The 17243-nt window shown below is 52.6% G+C and overlaps 4 protein-coding genes across 4 annotated transcripts; 3 read left to right on the top strand and 1 right to left on the bottom strand.

The window, feature by feature from the left end:
• The first annotated feature begins 70 nt into the window (after positions 1-70).
• PHACADRAFT_176318 (uncharacterized protein) lies at positions 71-3617 on the top strand. Its single transcript, XM_007398585.1, has 12 exons — positions 71-1226; positions 1248-1313; positions 1366-1491; positions 1542-1647; positions 1707-1812; positions 1862-1941; positions 1994-2102; positions 2154-2322; positions 2382-2422; positions 2473-2519; positions 2574-2938; positions 2991-3617. Exons 1-12 carry the CDS (start codon positions 1143-1145, stop codon positions 3345-3347), a joined length of 1656 nt encoding a protein of 551 aa, XP_007398647.1. The 5' UTR covers positions 71-1142; the 3' UTR covers positions 3348-3617.
• Positions 3563-5655, bottom strand: PHACADRAFT_198361 (uncharacterized protein; the record flags this gene model as incomplete). Its single annotated transcript, XM_007398584.1, has 14 exons — positions 3563-3610; positions 3664-3810; positions 3871-3986; positions 4057-4202; positions 4258-4282; positions 4349-4502; positions 4560-4615; positions 4670-5045; positions 5101-5167; positions 5225-5293; positions 5347-5419; positions 5478-5514; positions 5565-5594; positions 5647-5655. 14 exons carry the CDS (start codon positions 5653-5655, stop codon positions 3563-3565), a joined length of 1353 nt encoding a protein of 450 aa, XP_007398646.1.
• A 6680-nt stretch (positions 5656-12335) lies between these two features.
• Positions 12336-13764, top strand: PHACADRAFT_148848 (uncharacterized protein; the record flags this gene model as incomplete). The annotated part of the gene is made up of 5 exons (XM_007398583.1): positions 12336-12561; positions 12614-12678; positions 12728-12997; positions 13053-13209; positions 13269-13764. The coding sequence occupies 5 exons, from the start codon at positions 12336-12338 to the stop codon at positions 13604-13606; spliced, it is 1056 nt and encodes a 351-aa protein (XP_007398645.1). The 3' UTR covers positions 13607-13764.
• A 954-nt stretch (positions 13765-14718) lies between these two features.
• On the top strand, positions 14719-17182 carry PHACADRAFT_211566 (uncharacterized protein). The gene is made up of 21 exons (XM_007398582.1): positions 14719-14921; positions 14973-15051; positions 15109-15122; positions 15176-15223; positions 15293-15337; positions 15397-15406; positions 15461-15478; positions 15543-15568; positions 15622-15647; positions 15700-15734; positions 15794-15818; positions 15878-15889; positions 15949-15964; positions 16020-16059; positions 16113-16216; positions 16269-16328; positions 16390-16417; positions 16473-16509; positions 16559-16579; positions 16651-16675; positions 16738-17182. The coding sequence occupies exons 1-21, from the start codon at positions 14839-14841 to the stop codon at positions 16988-16990; spliced, it is 1005 nt and encodes a 334-aa protein (XP_007398644.1). The 5' UTR covers positions 14719-14838; the 3' UTR covers positions 16991-17182.
• Positions 17183-17243: the final 61 nt, after the last annotated feature.

Raw genomic sequence — 17243 nt, 5'->3', positions numbered from 1 at the left:
CTTCACTGCTCGGCTTCGAAACTCTATGGCATCAAGTTGCCGCTGATTATGGTCAATTGTGACATCGGATCGGCGCTTTAATGTCAGTCGGAGAACGCGCACCATTGCAGTCTTTTCGCATTCTCGCAGAGTTCACTGTATCAGCTTGAGGATCCAGCGCGTAAGCTGGCTGGTACAGTGTCAGACATTACCAAGGACGCGACGCTGCAAGATTTGGCCCGCGATTGCCAAGGCTAAGTGTTCTCACCAGGCCGGAACCACGCGGGATAAGCTTTTCAAGTCGACCTATGAATTTCGATGCTCGGAACCTGTTACAATCCATCATGCCCTGGCCGTTCTCCGTGTAGTTCCAGCAGCGTGGGCCAGTCCTGTATCGTCGCCTTTTCTCAGGCTAACCAAGACCGGTCTAGATCTTATCGAGGGCAGCCTTCATCTGTTCTTTGATATCTTGATCCTTTGGAAACGATTCGAACCGGCGAAAGCATACCGTGCATGTACCTCGAGCGACTGAAGTAGTACGGGTCGAGAGCTCGAGGGAACCAGCTCTGGAAGGCGCTGAAGGCGCTTACAATGCACGGTCCACGGGGTTCGGCTCTCGCTTTGACCGAAGCTTGCCCGAAACTCAACATCCAGCGTCCCGCCATGAAGCTCCCATGCACTCCGCACACCTGAAGCTTGAAGCTCTTAAGTGGTAATCTACTACAGTCAGATAGCTCTACACTCACAGCGCAGGGCTGCTTCTTCATTTGCTTGCATCGCTGAGACATCATTGCTCGGGCAGGACAGACAAGAACCATATGCACCCTTCATGATGAAAGTGTCGAACAAGGCCTAGCGTATGCGATCGGACTTTGCAATATGTCACAAACTACAGCTGTAACCCCACCGATCCGCTTGGCCGGGACGCGCGCGCGTTCACGTCCTGGCAGCAGCCCTGGCGCATGTGCATTCTCTGTACAATGGCAGTGCTCTGCGCACATCGCGCGCTGCGATGCCATCTGACGGCGCTGAAAGAACCACTCGTACCGTGCCTTCTCGCTTGCCCGGTGGGCAGCCTTTGATGGTCGCTCGGTCGTATATCCTTGTGCGTGCGGTCCCCGGCCTGCCTCGTCTTCCTGTCTATACCGCATCTCTTGACACTCATGGCGAGCGAGTCCAGGTCGAGCACAAAGTCAGACGTTGAGCTCACGACCAAAGATGCGAGTATAAGCCAAAACGTCTCCAAGGTTCTGCAGCCCGCGCCGAAGGATCTACGCTTCGCCCTCGTGTTCGTCGCCATCTGTGCCTCGCTCTTCCTTTCCGCCCTCGAATATGTATTTCCACTCAATATGAACAATATTGCCTTCCAAACTGACCTGGTTAAAGACAGCTGTGGCGACGACACTGCCCACGATCGTCCATGACTTGAATGGCCAAGACTTTGTCTGGATCGCCTCGGCATACGCCTTGGCCGCCACAGCTTTACTTCCGACGTCAGGCGGATTGGCAGAGGTAAAGGCGGTGATCTCCCCTTGCGTCTCAACAGCTCACGGTCAGCGTAGATATTCGGGCGTCGCATCATGATGCTGGGCGCGCTAGCTGTCTTTGCTCTAGGAAGTGCTCTTTGTGGTGCGGCAAAGACGATGAACTGGCTTATTGCCGCTAGAAGTGGGTCTCTGAGAGCGTGCTTCATAGGTGAAACGCTGAGTACCGTCGCTCCTCTTCAGCTGTGCAGGGTGCGGGAGGTGGAGCCATCATGTCTATAACCAGCATCATCGTCTCCGACCTTGTACCCCTGCGAGAACGTGCCATGTACAATGCACTCATCGGACTGTGGGTTCATTACAAACTTATCGGTTCCGCTCTAGCTGATGCTTGGTAGGACTTGGGGTGTAGCGTCGGCGATAGGCCCGCTTGTCGGCGGTGCCCTTGCCAACGGCGGAAAATGGAGGTGGCTCTTCTGTGAGTATCTTCGCGAGAGTATTAACATGCTTCAAATAACATAAAAAACCAGACCTCAACCTCCCGATATCCGGCGTAGCGGCAGCATTGGTGTTCTTTTTTCTCCATTTGAAGACGCCCGAGGGCACTTTTCGCGAGAAGATCTCGCGGATGGATTGGGTGTCAGTACTGTCTCACCCTCTCGAGCGCCACGCTGACTTGTAGTTGTCCAGTGGCAACTTTCTTATCGTTACCAGCTCTACAGCGACGGTCCTCGGCCTTACATGGGGCGGTGTCCAGTTCGCATGGACATCCGCACAGGTCCTTGTTCCGCTCATCCTCGGCTTGATTGGAATCGTCATGTTCTTGATCTACGAAGCCTTCGTACCGGTGAATCCAATTGTAAGTGCTCTTCCCGCTTTTGGCTCACACGGAGGAGCAGGCTGACCATTTCATCGCAGATTCCATTCTCGTTACTATCCAACCGCACCAGTTTCAGTGGGTGAGCAGCGGTTTCGTCTCTGTCTGCTGCACGAACTAACTCCCGTGCAGATACCTCCAGACGTTCTTGGCTCCTATCGTAAACAGCGCTATTGTCTGTATGTACAAAATCATGTGCGAATGCCTCCAGGGATGCTGACTTCTCGTAACAGGGTTCATGGCGACGTACTTCCAAGCCTGCCGGGACGCCTCACCCATCCGCTCCGCGGTTGACTCTCTCGGCCTGTGCCTGTCTATTGGACCAGCCCTTATCGTCAGTGGCATTGTCATCGCCGCGACCAAGACGTATCGCGTGCAGCTCGTCGTCGGCTGGATCTTCTACATGGTTGCGACCGGCGCGCTCTCGACGCTCACCGCGGACAGCTCGACGGCGCACGGCGTCGGCTTCCTCATCCTCATGGGTATCGGCAGTGGCATCCTCTTTTCTGCGACGTACTTCCCGGTGCTCGCACCGCTGCCCGTCTCGGAGAACGCCCACGCACTCGCGCTCTTCGCATTCTTCCGCTCATTTGCCGGTGTAAGTCCACCTCTCTCTCTTTATACTCTTCTGTCTAACGTGTTCTCTGCAGGTCTGGGGCGTGACGATCGGGACCGCAGTGCTGCAGACGCAGCTCACGCATCGTCTCCCTGCGGCCTTCCTCGCACAGTTCCCGGGCGGCGTCTCGCTCGCGTACGCCGCGATCCCTGCCATCCGCACGCTGGACGAGCCGCTCAAGCAAGAGGTGCGCGTTGCGTTCGCGCAGAGCCTCCGCGTCGTCTGGGAGGTCTCGATCGGCATCGCGGGCCTCGGCCTCCTCTCGACCCTACTCATGAAGGGCCTCCCGCTGCACACACAGATCGACGAGAAGTGGGCGCTTGAGGAAGCAAATGCCCCGCGGCCCGTCGATGTCGAGCTCGAGCAGACGTCCGAACTCCCCCGGCTGTGAGCTCCCCCTCCGATGTGAGCGCTATGCTTTCGTCATGTTTCCGGGATGGACAGTGTCGGACTTTTAGTAAGCCCGAAGTACATGTTTGAAAATGTGCGTTTTTGTAGGCGGCGTTTACGTGCAGATGTACTCGTCGAAACGTATCATTATGGGCGGTAGTGTACAAACAAATTTGTAATGGCTGTGGTACCGCAATACGGCGTCCGTGTAAAGTATCATATTGGATCCTCTACCGGCTCCTGCATTTTGATCCACAGCGCACCCTGCGAGAAGGGCGTCAATGACGGCAATTTAACCTGATAGAACTATGTCTTACCTTAACAAACATTGTAAGATGTGTCTGAAACTCCACTCCACTCCTTGAACTTGACTCGGAGGCATCATCATCGTACAACACTAATTCAAACTGCGAAAAACTTTGCAACAGACGAACAAGTACAAAAGACAAGGAGTTATATGCAAACTGATTGCGTTTCAGAATCAGCGACAGCGCGGAGACGAAAAACGATGGGAGGGCCCGTACCTGCTGCCCGAGACATATCCTCGGCCCCGCATGAAACGGAAGAAATATCGACGGATTTGGTATAAAATACTTGTGCAGCCTCTCGTCCAGCCACCGGTCTGGGTCAAACTCGTCGGCTGCGAGAAGGAACAAGGACTGTATGAGCCACGCCGCTTTGCTGGAGCGTTTCTTCTGGAGGGTACTCACCATCAGGACCCCAAAGATCCTTGCGGCGATGCATGATCAAGAGCGCCACGTAGATCCGTGTGTGAGCAGGAATATATACGGGCTTCTCGGTCGGGCCCGCGGCGGGCCAGACTGTCGGGCGTGTGCTGGCGCGAATGGTTATAGGCCTGTGTATCAGCGTGATGAGCAGCGCATCAGAGTGGCGAAGGTAAAGCAACTGACACCGGAGGGTACAGACGGAGGACCTCTGCGCGAAAGCATGGAATGTTAATGTTCGAAGCCGAAATCAGGCAGGAATGCAGGAAGAACATACCGTTTATGAACGCGCGCAGGTACTTCATCTTGTGCAGATCGTCGTAACTGGGCACACGGTGTCCGACCATGTCCACGACCTCCCGCCGTAGGCGCTGGCACACATCCGGGCGCTGCGTCAGGACGTACACCGCCGAGGTCAATGTCGATGCCGTCTGTGCACATCAAAGAGGTCAACTCGTGGCAGTAAGGTTAAATGGAAACCGCGTTACTGTATCGCGCGCCCCTATGAGGAGGTTCATTGTTTGATCTTTGATCAGCCTCTGGTCTGCAGGGTGCATCAGATGGGGCTGCAATGGCAATACTGCGACCACACACTCACCGTCAGTCAGGCGCGTCAGATATTCGAGCAGCGTCTCCTCATCCTGGCATTCCGCGGATCGTGGATGGTGCTTCTCCCTCAGCACAACACTCTCGATGACGGGCTCTAGAAAGGACTCTATGACATTTACGTGCTCCCGTACCCTATTCCTCCAGAACTCGAACAAAGGCCAGAAGCGCCCGTACCGCAGCCGCCGAGCCGTCTGCACCTGCGCCTGCTGGAATGCATGGAAGAAGTGGTGGACCCGCTTCCCGTCTGAGCTTAGCTCGCGAGAGGGATGGAGCGGTGGGCACGGAAGGTCAGCGGCGAGTGAGCGGAAGTCATGGCCGAAGAGAAATGTCGTGGCTGTATCAAGGGTGTACCGATGCGCAAGATCCTGCGAGCACAGCCTCAGCGATTGAGCAGAGAGTTCAGTTTAAGGGATTTCAAACCTGCCAATCAGCGGGGAAGCCCTCCCGCATCCGATCCTTGAGGCGGTTTATCAATGTCTCGGTGTGACTGATGGATGTGAGCATTTCAAACCCTGTCTCACGTAACAGTAGCCAGATAGCGTACTCATAGAACAGTTGGAGATCCGAGTACCGGTGTTTGTTGAGGAACGGCCGGGTCATGCCTCGATGGAATCTACGTGAAAGGGATAAGAGCAATGCGAGATGCGCTTAATGCTCTATACTGACTTCCACAAGTCCCCCTCCGAGGTGAGCACCCCGTTGCCGAGCAGGTCCAGGAACTGGGATCGAAATTCGGGACCTACACCTATCCATCAGCATTTTTTTTTTTATAGAGGAGACGGTTTTAAGCGGCGTACCTTTCTCGTAAGTTGTGGCGTCCGTCATGAGCACTCTCTGCTCGATTATGTTAGTCGATGGTCTGGAGATCGTGCCGCTCCATTCACCTTGATATACTGAGGCTCAGTGACCAGGAACTGCAAAAGAAACTGAGGCTTGTTCAGGGAGGGAGAGTGGTATGTTGCTCACTGCGTCCATGAAGAATATCTTGCACCGGCAAACCCGCCCATATATTCCAAGCCAATCAATATCGCGGGCTCCTTGGTGCTCTTGTTTAAGTTATGCATAAACAATCAAGATGGTGATGCTCACTGTTCATTGCCGCATGAACGTCGTCCCACGTCCTGCGCAATAATTCCAGGTCCCAAGGAGTATTTGATGCAGCCATCAAGGGAAGCAACACAGCACCAAGAGATACCGTCTCTCTCGATGCCTTGATATTGTGGTACGTAATGTACCCTACTACCGCAAGGGGGACGGAGACAGCGAGCACCAGTGGGGGAATATACCATGCCTGTCGTCTCCACCCATCCCAGCCGGTCCGTTCCCACAACAGTGTCGATCCAACACACAAAATCAGGAGCATCGGCACCAGAGGCGCAAGAAAGCGTATGCCGGGAGGGACGGTGGCGAGCCTGCTCATCGTCGACGGCGATCGAATCATGGAGGCGAAGTGGTTGTGGGTTGCGAAGAACGGAGCCAGACAAGGGCTCGGACACCATGCATCATCGTTCAGCGTGCCTTTGCCCTGTGGCGCTCTTCGCAAATAGCACCGGACGCTTGTCGTCCTGACGCCTGAAGGGCCTGAAGCTTTGCCTGATGCAGGTGTAGTTGCTCACATGGGGCAGTGTCGGTCCCTCTCTACGTCGCAGCTGGCGCTACGATGTTATCTACACATGTGATTCGCTCGGAGATGTAAGAGAGTGCCCGGGACGTCTTACTTCTCCGGCATCCTCTGCGTCCTCGCTGCGAGGGCCAGACCTCTCCTAAGCGCAAAATCAGAGTCAACCTAGTAGGACTCACCTCAGCTGCGGTCGTGTGGTGTACGCCTGCAATTGTCGTTGTTGTCCCCAGCGACGAATGCGGGACTGTCGCGCCTGTAGCACAGTCCGCATGGAGATGAAATAAATTGCCCTCAAGTTGACGTATCAATCAGAAAACAGAGCGGCGATACTCCCGGACGCCAAGCGTCTCCGACGAAGAGCGGACAACGGTTCCGCGCTTCGCGGAAAGGCGCCAGTGATGTGGGATGCGGGCGATCCCGTCAATTGTGGGAGCCAGGCTCCGGGTAATGCCTGCCGCCTGTTCTCGCTGAGACAAATGAAGCGAGTCATTAAAATGTTTAAACCGCTACGCTAGGGCAGCCACTGACAGACTGAGACAACTCCTCGGGTCCCTCGTCTCTCTCATTGAGATCTAGATATTTTAGGTCAGAAAGGGACATTTGCTTCAAAGTGTCGTCAAAGCGACGTGAGCTTAACCTTACGATAACGTGGATGACAACTCCCAGCAAAGAAATCGTGTTCTGCAGTATATTTCGACGAGCTCACCATTTCACGAAGACGACCTTTCTCCATCCATTTCCGCCGGTGCCACAGAATACGTTGTTGGCCTAACATACTTGTCAGGGCAGTCGAGAAGCCTGAGCTGTTGCCGCGCGACCTCTGGTAGATTAAGTTACATGCAGCGAGTTCGCCGCCCGTTCGAAGCCTCTAGATGCACGGACGCGCGAGAAACGGCATTGGAGAAGCGGGCGAGTCGATAGATATTCGCTGCCTCATTTACTTCTGCACAGTCTCAAACCGGCTGTGAACACACCTGTGAACTGAAAGAGTCGAGGGTGTCTCGGAGCAATGTTATAGCCGCACGCAAATCGAGCCCCTGAACATCCCAGCAGCACGCTCCCAACGATTTGGATATTGCTTTCACGGCCGTTCAGATACTCACCTTGGAGTCGCCGAAACCAGGCGGCGGTATGCCGAAACGGAAATGGGGTGGCACACGGAGGCATGTGCGTGTTGGAGGCGAGCTATTATTGACCAATTAGCACAACATTTAGCGATGCTCAGCAAGCTCACTGGCCGCCCATATATAAAAGGCATCCAACCAAGAACACGGCTGAATTCAGACCCCACGAAAGCAAATGTAGGATAGCTGACCTGTATGAGCTCGAATGTCTTGCCCATCAAAGTGTAAAGATGATGAATGATTACGCTTGCCTGAGGACAGTTAATCGATGAAAGCACCTCGTGAATAGTAGCTGTCTGTGGTGTAATTCATTACGTTTCCTAACGCTCCATTTGTTGTAGAGATCTCTGCAAGAAAGTTAGACTGGCACCGTTACATGAAGCCCTGTAACGTACTGAGAGTCCGGATGACCGCGTCATCAGAACGTTATTGCACAGCTAGATACCCTGATGCGACGAACAGCCGACAAAGGCCCTGAAAGTACTCGGTTAACATATTAATGTCATCAACCCCAGTCATCGCCTCCTAGGGCTTACGCAGTGGTCCTATTTCAAGTTATTCGCAACGTTAGTGGCTCTCGGACATCTCTCTACCTGCTCAGGACCTCCTCCGAAGTCACAGCAAGTAGCGTGTTGATAGAAACGGCCTTCTTCGGCCGTCAGCCCAAAATGCGCACTACAGGCGGAGGTGGACGAACAACATCAGGAAACAACGCCAGCGCTACACAGCGCTTTGGGTGCTGCGGGTTTCTGGTAGACTGGTAGAATGGTACCCAATTCGGCAGCCCCCTGCGGCTCTCGCTGTGCCTCCGTGGCACCAGTAGCTGCCCGCCTTTGCTCAGTAGTTCACCGCAGCGTGGCGGGAGCTTGTTTGTAGATGCAAGTAGATGTTACCACTTTTGAGGGTGCACATGGTCACACCAGACATTAATGAGGGAAATATATATATATTTAAATATGTATTAAGTTAGGTACATGTTGGTATGCTACACATCCTTCTCGCAGTCATATAGTCATGATAACTTTGGCGGCATGTGCAAATGGTAGGCACAAAAATAGATGTGCAACATATGAGTCAGAGCTATTCATGGTAACAACAGAAGAGGTAGTACTCACCTAAGTGCCAGGCTCTTCAGCAGTGGTCACCCTACTTGGCCTGGGAAGTAGTATTGGACTTGATAATCATGAGGCCATGGTGGAAAGACCAGCATAGCCAGACTTCTATGAGCTAGTGCAAGGTTAGCTCAGTGATAGCCAAGTCATGCAGAGAAAATACTTACCTTGTCCGCGGCCTGTAGTCCTGCCATCCGCATCCGCCCGTATCCGGATCTAGCATGTGCACACGCTAGCCTGATAAGTCCAAAAGTCAGTGATATGCTGGCTAGAGGACGATCCAACCCTCTGCAGCCGTTCACAGTTCGTGATGCTTACTGCGTAGTCCACAAGCTCTTCGCTCAGCAAGACAGGGCACGGCCGTAGGGTGCACTGTTGTTTTTCGTGCTTGCTCCGCCGATGGTAATGCGGCATGTATGCCCGGGGTCCAGGGATGTTGGGAGCTTCAGCTATCGTGGCCAGCTTTTGTCCATTCTGCCAGAGTCCCATGGAGGACGAGGCGTCTGTGACGGCTGTAGCCTCAGCAGCGTACCGAAGGGATAGTTGAGCTGCGTTACGATGGACTGATGTGGAGGCTGGGACGCAAGCTGGGACGACGAGATGTTCGAGCGCTTACCTTCGTCCATTCGCGCCATCATCCAACACTTTAGGGCAGACGTCCTTGTACTTCACAGACGCCTCTTGGACGCCCATGCAGGCTTGCCTTGGAGTGCTGCTCATTGGTGCACGTATCCAATTTTGGTCTGGTAATGACACGGGTATGTATCCTGCATACAGATCTGCACACCGTAGCTTGAATAATTGATATAAAATTTCTGGCACATCGTAGTGACCCCTAGAATGTGTGTGCTGCTGCTCGGTGCTACCAGGCACTCCTGAGCCCCCACGCATGCGCTACCCAACAAGGGCAGATGCGGTGGCTCAGGGTAGTAAGCGCCCTCGCTACGTAGTCAGACGGTGTTTCCTGATGAAATGCCCGTCACAAATGCCACGGCTAGTGCGCCTTTCGGCGCCGCATTCGTAGGTGTCCGCGCGCCGATAAATGCGTCAGCATGCAAGACCTACCGCGACATAACCCACAAAGAACAGCAGGAGGACAGAGTGCCGCTCTGCGATGCAGTCGACTTCAATTGCCATTCGAGATCTAAAAGGCTACGTGTGTGGCTTGTCTTGCCGTATGAGCTCACCAGATGGTCGCATCGCCCATGCAGAGCTGTCTGGCCGAGACCCAGACGCTGATAAATGAAGACGTTGATATCCGGAGCAGCCCACTTGTGATGGAGCTCGCCGTTGCATGAGGTATCATAGTCCCCAAACCGTTCAGAAAGCCGAGTATGCCCCCCCCGGGGGGGGATTTTGGCACTGACCCAGGTGGTCGTGTAGAAGCCGGTCTCATGATATGAATCATATAACCGTCTCTCCGTTTCCTTTTTCTATGTCATCGCCGATGTTACAGATGGGGCGGAGCTTCTTGCGGTGGGCGCAGCATAGAGATAAGATAAGCGCCAATACTTTAAATGGAAAGTCTTAGATAAGCCCACTCTCTTAAAGCTTAAGCCGTCTCAGACTCGCCCTGAACTGCCCCAAACTGCCCCTAACAGCTCATATCGTGTTCGAAACTTCCATCTACCAGGCGAGGGTGTCTGTGCATGCTCAGCCATTACTCACATTGGGAATCACGCCTTTCAACTTCCGGAGAACCTTGGTGGGTTGAAGGGAACTAGTACTGTGCAAACTACACCGTTCGCAACAGGACTGGGACTGCAGCAGCGTAGTTCTCGCATTTGCCTGTTGTATCTGCGCTTGCAAGTGTGCATGCTGCTTAGTTTGTTGTGCTGACGTACAAACTGTGTTTAGACAAGGAGTAATGGGAACCCACCGTTGAGAAGCGGTTCAAACTGGCGAAGAACTCGACGGCCATTTCTATCCGTGAGGCTGCTTCAATCATAGCGATTACGCAACCTTGAGAGTCCCCTACTTTTTGCGCGTGAAACACTGTACGTAAAATCGCTTGCAATCGATGGCGATGAAACTGAACTCATCCGACAGCCATCAAAGAATACGGGGCACTGCTTGGGACTTTGTGGATAGTTTTGAAGTAGAGTAAGGGTGATGGCGGGAGCACATTATCCAGGTACGTCCGCATAGTACATGTCCTGGCGACGGTTCCCAGTTGACTCTGGGTTAGGTGTCTCGCAAGCTTCCTGTAGATCGACTCTTTTCCCCTCGCGAGCGTATCCGACGTGATACCAGTCGAATCAATCACGATACCTCCTCTGTTTGCTCAGACGGATCCCAGAACTGAGATATGCAAGAATAATGCGGGAAGAGCTTCGAAACGACGCGATCGATAGGCTAGCTTTGGCCAGGTACGCACATAGCTCGGCAAGCGGTCACTCTACAAGAGCTGGCATCCAACAATTCGTAACATACACGTCGTGAGTCTCATACCAGAGGGTGCATAGCCTGTTGCGAACGATGCCATCAGAAACACAGGTTCAGAACATTGAAGGACGTGTCCGGTCAAGACTAATTTACCTATAAATGCAACTTGTCTCGGTGGGCGGCATTTAAACACACGAGGATCAGGGTCGGCCTAGGCGTGGCGGCGAAATACACCCAGTATCGGTGCATTGTGCCCTCCGGAGATGGTGTACGTTTCTCCAAACTGAAGCAGTTGTTTTTTAGACTGATGTTCCCGTTCTCTAAGTCCTTACGTTCGCGACAGAAGATTTGTGACGCGTCTCAGGGCCGTTGCATAACATCCATCTTGATTAATGAAAATGCTGGTCATTCGGTAAACCTGGCTTCGTTCTCCCCGCCCACGTTATCTCACTGTCGCCGCACAGGCCCCAGGCCGCACAAGAATACCCGGACGGCGTTTCACTTGCGGTCTCCGACGTTGTATTGAGATATCCCGTCAAGCCTCGTGCCCTGTTCGGAAGTCTCTCCGCCAAAGCTTTTATGTAAATTCACCCTACGATTTGAGCGGATGAGCTACTTTACTTTTGCTAGTCTGCACACCTCTCCAGTTAAGTCGCTTATACATCTCGACAATTACCCTGCGTCAATACGAAAGGACTTGCCGGATAGAAGTATGCACAGCAAACAAACATCATGCCTGGCCCCAGTTGGCCAGTGAGTTAAAGAAGCGCCCATAGGCAGTTTCACCTTTCTAAGTTTGAATTTATCTTGACGCACGCATCCTAGGTTGTCTAACGTGTGCCCATAATGTTACGTTGTCCCTTTGAGCCCGACCAAGGATGCAGGACTGTCGAAATTTGACGTGTTTAGTGTGCTTGAAGTAAGCGCGAACTAGCCCTCACGCATATGTTTTTTGCTCATAGCACTCCGCCACTTGTCGTGGCGGTAACAGTGCGTAGCTCTGCAGAGTGACGGATTTCGTCGAAGCCGAAAGATTAGGCGCTGCGTGGCGCGTACGGTAGTCAAATCGGTGGCAAGCACCGGCGAGCGTTTGTAAGAGCGGCCGAGACGGCCTCACGCGGCGGTGAGTATCCTTCTGGGGCCTCCGAAAGATCTACAATATACCTATGCCCGAACCTCGGCGCTATGCGCTTTGTTGTCGTCAACGCTCAAGAAGATGTCGAACACCGCCCATGGAGGTTATGCCAACGGCTTATTCACGGGGCCTGCCCTCTGCACTGGGCTCGGCGCTTGGGATTAATGCTCCTCGGTATTGGTAAACATCCCACTGACCTCTTTTAAAACATGCAACGCTCGCCATATTCTTCCTTGCACATAAGTCCGGCTGCACCAAGTCGCCGTCTCTCAGAAATTATGACAGCGCCAGTTCCCCCAGGTTCCCTCATCCTCGTCACCGGTGTCAATGGCCATATCGCCAGTGCCACCGCTCTGCGCCTCCTGCAGAAAGGATACAGAGTCAGGGGAGCAGTTCGTGCTCTCAAAGCGGGTGCCTACGTCCAGAACGAGTTCAAGGAGTACAAAGATAACTTTGAGCTCATCGAAGTCCCTGACATCGTTGCGTTTGATGGAGCATTGGATGGTAGGTGCAGGGTTGTCTGTTCCACGCAGTTGTTCACTCGTGTATGCATCAGGCATTGATGCCGTGATCCACACGGCCTCCCCGGTTACATTTGATGCGAAGACACTAGAGGAGTTTGTACGTGTTTCTAAAGCCTCTATTAACGTCAGGCTAACAGTCTGTGCAGTACGTGCCGTCGATCGACGGCACACTGAGTATTATGCGCAGTGCACAGGAGTTTTCTGGTGTAAAACGTTTCTTGTATTTGGGATCGGCGGGCTCCGTGGTCATGAACGGGAAGGATCCCTACAAGGAAATCACCACTCGCGATGACTGGAATATTGAAACCGCGAAGCTAGTCCAGAACCTCAGCGACCCGGCGAGAGGATTTCACATCTACATTGCGTCCAAAATTGAGGCGGAGAGAGCAGCCCGGAATTTTATGGAGACGGAAAAAGTAGGTCAACTATGGCTTGAACTGAGATGACGGTTGACTCATGAGTGCTCTGTAGCCTCACTACGCTTTCACCTCCGTATTGGGTGCCTCCGTCATTGGACCCATACACAAGGAACTGACTGGCCCACCACGTGGTGACCAGACCCTCGGCAAACTCTACGATGTCCTTGCGAAGCCGCCCCGCACCGAGGGGATCAGCCCGGTCAAGAGCAGTAAGTGAACCTCCACAACAGAGATCATTATAATTCCCACTCTAACAATCCCTTAACAGTGATGTGGGTCGACGCTTACGACGTGGCAGACCTCTTCATCGCGTCGCTCGCCTTCGACAAGACCATCGGCAAACGTCTTCTCGCCATCGCGGGTAGGATGTCCTGGGCCGAAGCCGGCGACATCATCCGCAAGGCTTTCCCCGACCGCCCTGTCCCTCCTGCTAGCACGAAAGGCCACACAGTGAGCTATTACGGGGCTGATGCCATTCAATTTGACACAGCTCTGGAGAAAGAGCTTCTGGGTGGGGACTGGCGCTCTCTAGAGGATGGGGTCTTGACCTGTGCTAGCGACCTTATCGCGAAGGAGTCCAAAGGCTGGGACAAGCCGATATCCTGAGCCACTGTATACTCAATGCGTGTACTTAGAGGCCGTGTCGACCACTCCGATACTCTCAACCGTGCAAAGGATATAAACACGGAGCGGAGACGCTGAAGAGTTAGTGGTCCGCGTTGAATAGATCTGAGCATGTGCAGGTCACGTCCAGCCAGTGGAAGCTCTCAGTGCAATATATCTAGGACCTTCACGTCGCGGCGTGCCGTAATACACGTCAGGAACACCCGGGTGTTACATCTTACATCTGAGATTTGTCGCCAGGAACAGTCGCATTTTTTTCAGGTCTGTGGCAGTACGTACAGTAGCCCTACGGGATGGATAAAAAGTCAAGCTGTCTAAACACATGTGGAACAGGTCGCGTAAGACACATATATGATCTTCGCGTCAGTGAAGCACTTGGTGGATTTTTCGAGTGTTCACGCGATGTCTGCAACCCAGTCTGCATGAAGCATTGATATGCTCTTCCATCTCGGAGAATAGTCTCACCGTCCGGCAGTCTGAGATCAGATGGTATGGTTTCGCATCACGATTGCGTCCCCAGGTACGCGCGGGAACTTGAGACACAGTGAGACAAATGTCGTCTGCATCGGCATTGCGATCTGCAGTGCGCGCATCCGCGTTGTCCGTAGTCTCGCAGTTTGGTGAGCGCTCACCATCTTCGCCGGGTGTGTGCGTTACGGATATGGCGGGTGATACAGATCACCGCTCGTCTTGTTATCCGGCGTGATGGTAAATCTAGAGTGCGTCGCGGGAAGGTGGTAAACTCTTGCGGGGGCGGCATGTTAAGCACGGGCCTAATCTAGATGTAACTGTTTGAGCTTTATAAGCTTGATGCTTTACATCCTGTCTGTAAAGGGGAGAGACTGCCTATCCCCGCCTGCCAAGTCCGTTGTTAGACAACGCCACCAAGGCGGCGCTTCGTCACATGGTCTGTTTCCGTCGCTTCCGTCGGGGGCCTCGGGGCACAGCATTGATACGGGAGCAGAGCTGGTGTCTTACACCATTGCATCACAATCACAAATTCTCCCCGTGATGCTGACCACCACACTTGTCGCACGGTAATCCTAGTGATGCATCGCCGGAAATGGGCCTAGCATCTGACACCCGGGCCATTACTGTTCTTGTCCTTATCCCGGATCCAAGACAAAGACATGCCGTAGACCAGTTATATACCCGCCTGGTATACCGCCAACTCTAACTAGTCTGCTCTCTCGACGATACACTGTATAGTTGCAATGTCCGCAGCAGTCCTGCCGTCGCACACGGTCTTAAACCTCACGTTCGGGTCCCTCTTGCTCGGAACCTTTGCATCGGCAGTGTGAGCCACGCCCGTCTCTCTAGCGAACTCTTCTCATGCGCTACCTTGCAGCTTTTATGGGATCATCTGCCAACAGTGCCTCACCTTCTTCCACAGATTCGCGAAGGAAAGTCTTGTCTTGAAATCCTGCGTAAGTGTCACCAGCACACATGTAGCCGTGCTCATGTTCATGACGCGCTGTCCGTAGGTCGCAGCGGTTTGGTAAGCAATATCTCACGAAGAGCAGCAAAAATTTCACGCGCGTTCCTTCGCAGGGTAATCGACTCGGCGCATCTGGCGTTCGCAATATGCTCGGTCTACATGTTCGTCAGCGCGAAAACGCGTCAATTCCTTACTAACCTGCGCATCGCTGATACCATATTGACATAAAGATTGTTGATGAATAACATGGGCCAATTATCTGGTGTTTTTCCCTCGTAAGCGTGCCTGCTTTGAATCGTCACCTTACAGTATTAAGTAGTTTGGACGTCAACAGGACCTTTGTGGTACGTAATATGCCACACTTCCTCTTCGCAATGGTCTAATAGCGCGTATGACAGGGCGTTACTATGACCACAGTATGTCATGGTTCTATTTCTCATTCATGCTGCATATGAATGGAAATCCTTACCCAACCCCCAGGCAGTTTCGGATACCTTCGTGCGGGGGTGAGCTAAATTCAAGGGCACTGCATTTTTTACGTCCTAATACTTATTTGCAGCATGTTCGTGTACCGTCTCTGGATAAGTTCGTCAAATGAGAGCGCAAAAAATAGCGTAGACTGACACCCTATTTCTAGTGAGCGAGAAACAGTGGGCTGTGCTCGTCATTCCAGTACGAACATATCATTGTCTTTCCCCGTAGCCGTGATGCTGACCTCTTCCTCGCTGAAGATCATCTTGAGTGTGGCCAATTTAGGTTCGAGCTCTCTGTCTGTGTACTATTTGCGTAATAGCTAGAGCTATTCGATTTTGTAGGCGCTGCAGTATGTACGAACGTTGTTTCATCTGTCCGCTGATTTTCCTCTTGCTGACCCCTAGACGTACAGCTGCCACTATTGAAATGTGAGATTTCTCCACCACCCGCGACCTTGAAGTTCTGACCAATAATCTCTGCCAGCGTGCATGTTAAGACCCTGGTGTTCACGCCTGCACTCAAAGTACGTCGTGCGAGATAATGCGTATCAAGCTACCGATGTCAAGCCTCTGGCAGGAGATTTTTATCGCGGACCTGGTTATGCTCATCGTTACAGATTTTTATATCGCTGCGACTATCTGCTATTTCCTCCGCCGTCCACGTAGACAAGTCAGCGCTCTGTAGGTCGATCAACAAGCTTTCATTTTCTGCGTGACTTACAGCCGTTTGCAGCACACTTTCAATAACTAGGACTATAATGATGTACACAATCAACACTGGACTCGTGACAAGGTACGTTATACGTATCGTACCCAATGGCGTTCTCTCCTCATACACTCTCAAACATGTACAGCGTGGCCTGGTTGGTGTGCCTGATTACAGTTAGTTCGCCGATAGGTCCAATAAAACAGCTGCACTGACTCCTGTATTTGCTAGGACGTCACTATGCCCAACGACTTCATCCAATTTGGCAGTAAGTATCATTACTCTGGCGTTAATATCGCTACTCACCCTATTCTCAGTCTACTTACCTACGAATGACCGTGAGTCGCCTGTTCATCTCCCACACAACTCTGCAAACACACTTCGATCTGTGCTCACCCGTGTCGCACAGTGTACAACATCTGTCTACTGACGTCGTGAGCGGCCTTTTTCATTCCCTACCGGCTCACTGTATCTCATGCTCTCCATCTTTGTGCAGCCTCAACGCGCGGAAGCATCTTCGCGCGGAGAACAGAGGTACGGTGGCCATACTGATGAACGGCATCAACGGCAACTTGCAGAGGCCAGCTACGGGAGACCCCTTGGGTAACCTATCCATGCGCAATCCGCGCAGCCATCGGTTTGCCTACGTGAAGGGTGAACCAACGTCGCCCATACAGGTCGGCATTATACACAAGCCTTCCGAGGAGACGGATGCCGGAGCCGTATTTCAACAGAAAAGCCCTGTCTGAGTGTCAGGAACCATGTGCCAGATTTCTTTTCTATTATCCTCTCAACGGATAGTATACACAACATATTCTCTCCTCTCGACGAATAGTGTAGATGGAATTTCCTTACATTATCCTCTCGACGAATAGTGTAGATGATATTCCCTTACATTATCCTCCCGACAAGTAGTGTAAATGATATTTCCCTACATTATCTTCCCGAAGAATGGTGTAAATATCATTTCCTTGTATTCTCCTCTCGACGAATAGTGTGGAC

The sequence above is a fragment of the Phanerochaete carnosa genome (genome assembly GCF_000300595.1).
Source record: "Phanerochaete carnosa HHB-10118-sp unplaced genomic scaffold PHACAscaffold_8, whole genome shotgun sequence".
Lineage (NCBI taxonomy): Eukaryota > Fungi > Basidiomycota > Agaricomycetes > Polyporales > Phanerochaetaceae > Phanerochaete > Phanerochaete carnosa.
Note: the sequence above shows the minus strand (reverse complement) of the source record. Positions and strands in the feature narration are given on the sequence as shown.

Coding starts and splice junctions, on each gene's coding strand:
- PHACADRAFT_176318 (XM_007398585.1), top strand. CDS start 1,143: ATGGCGAGCGAGTCCAGGTCGAGCACAAAGTCAGACGTTGAGCTCACG. Junction 2,103..2,153: donor ATCTCGCGGATGGATTGGGT/GTCAGTACTGTC, acceptor GTAGTTGTCCAG/TGGCAACTTTCTTATCGTTA. Junction 2,323..2,381: donor TCGTACCGGTGAATCCAATT/GTAAGTGCTCTT, acceptor ATTTCATCGCAG/ATTCCATTCTCGTTACTATC.
- PHACADRAFT_211566 (XM_007398582.1), top strand. CDS start 14,839: ATGTCCGCAGCAGTCCTGCCGTCGCACACGGTCTTAAACCTCACGTTC. Junction 15,224..15,292: donor GCAATATGCTCGGTCTACAT/GTTCGTCAGCGC, acceptor ATTGACATAAAG/ATTGTTGATGAATAACATGG. Junction 16,217..16,268: donor CGTAGACAAGTCAGCGCTCT/GTAGGTCGATCA, acceptor AGCCGTTTGCAG/CACACTTTCAATAACTAGGA.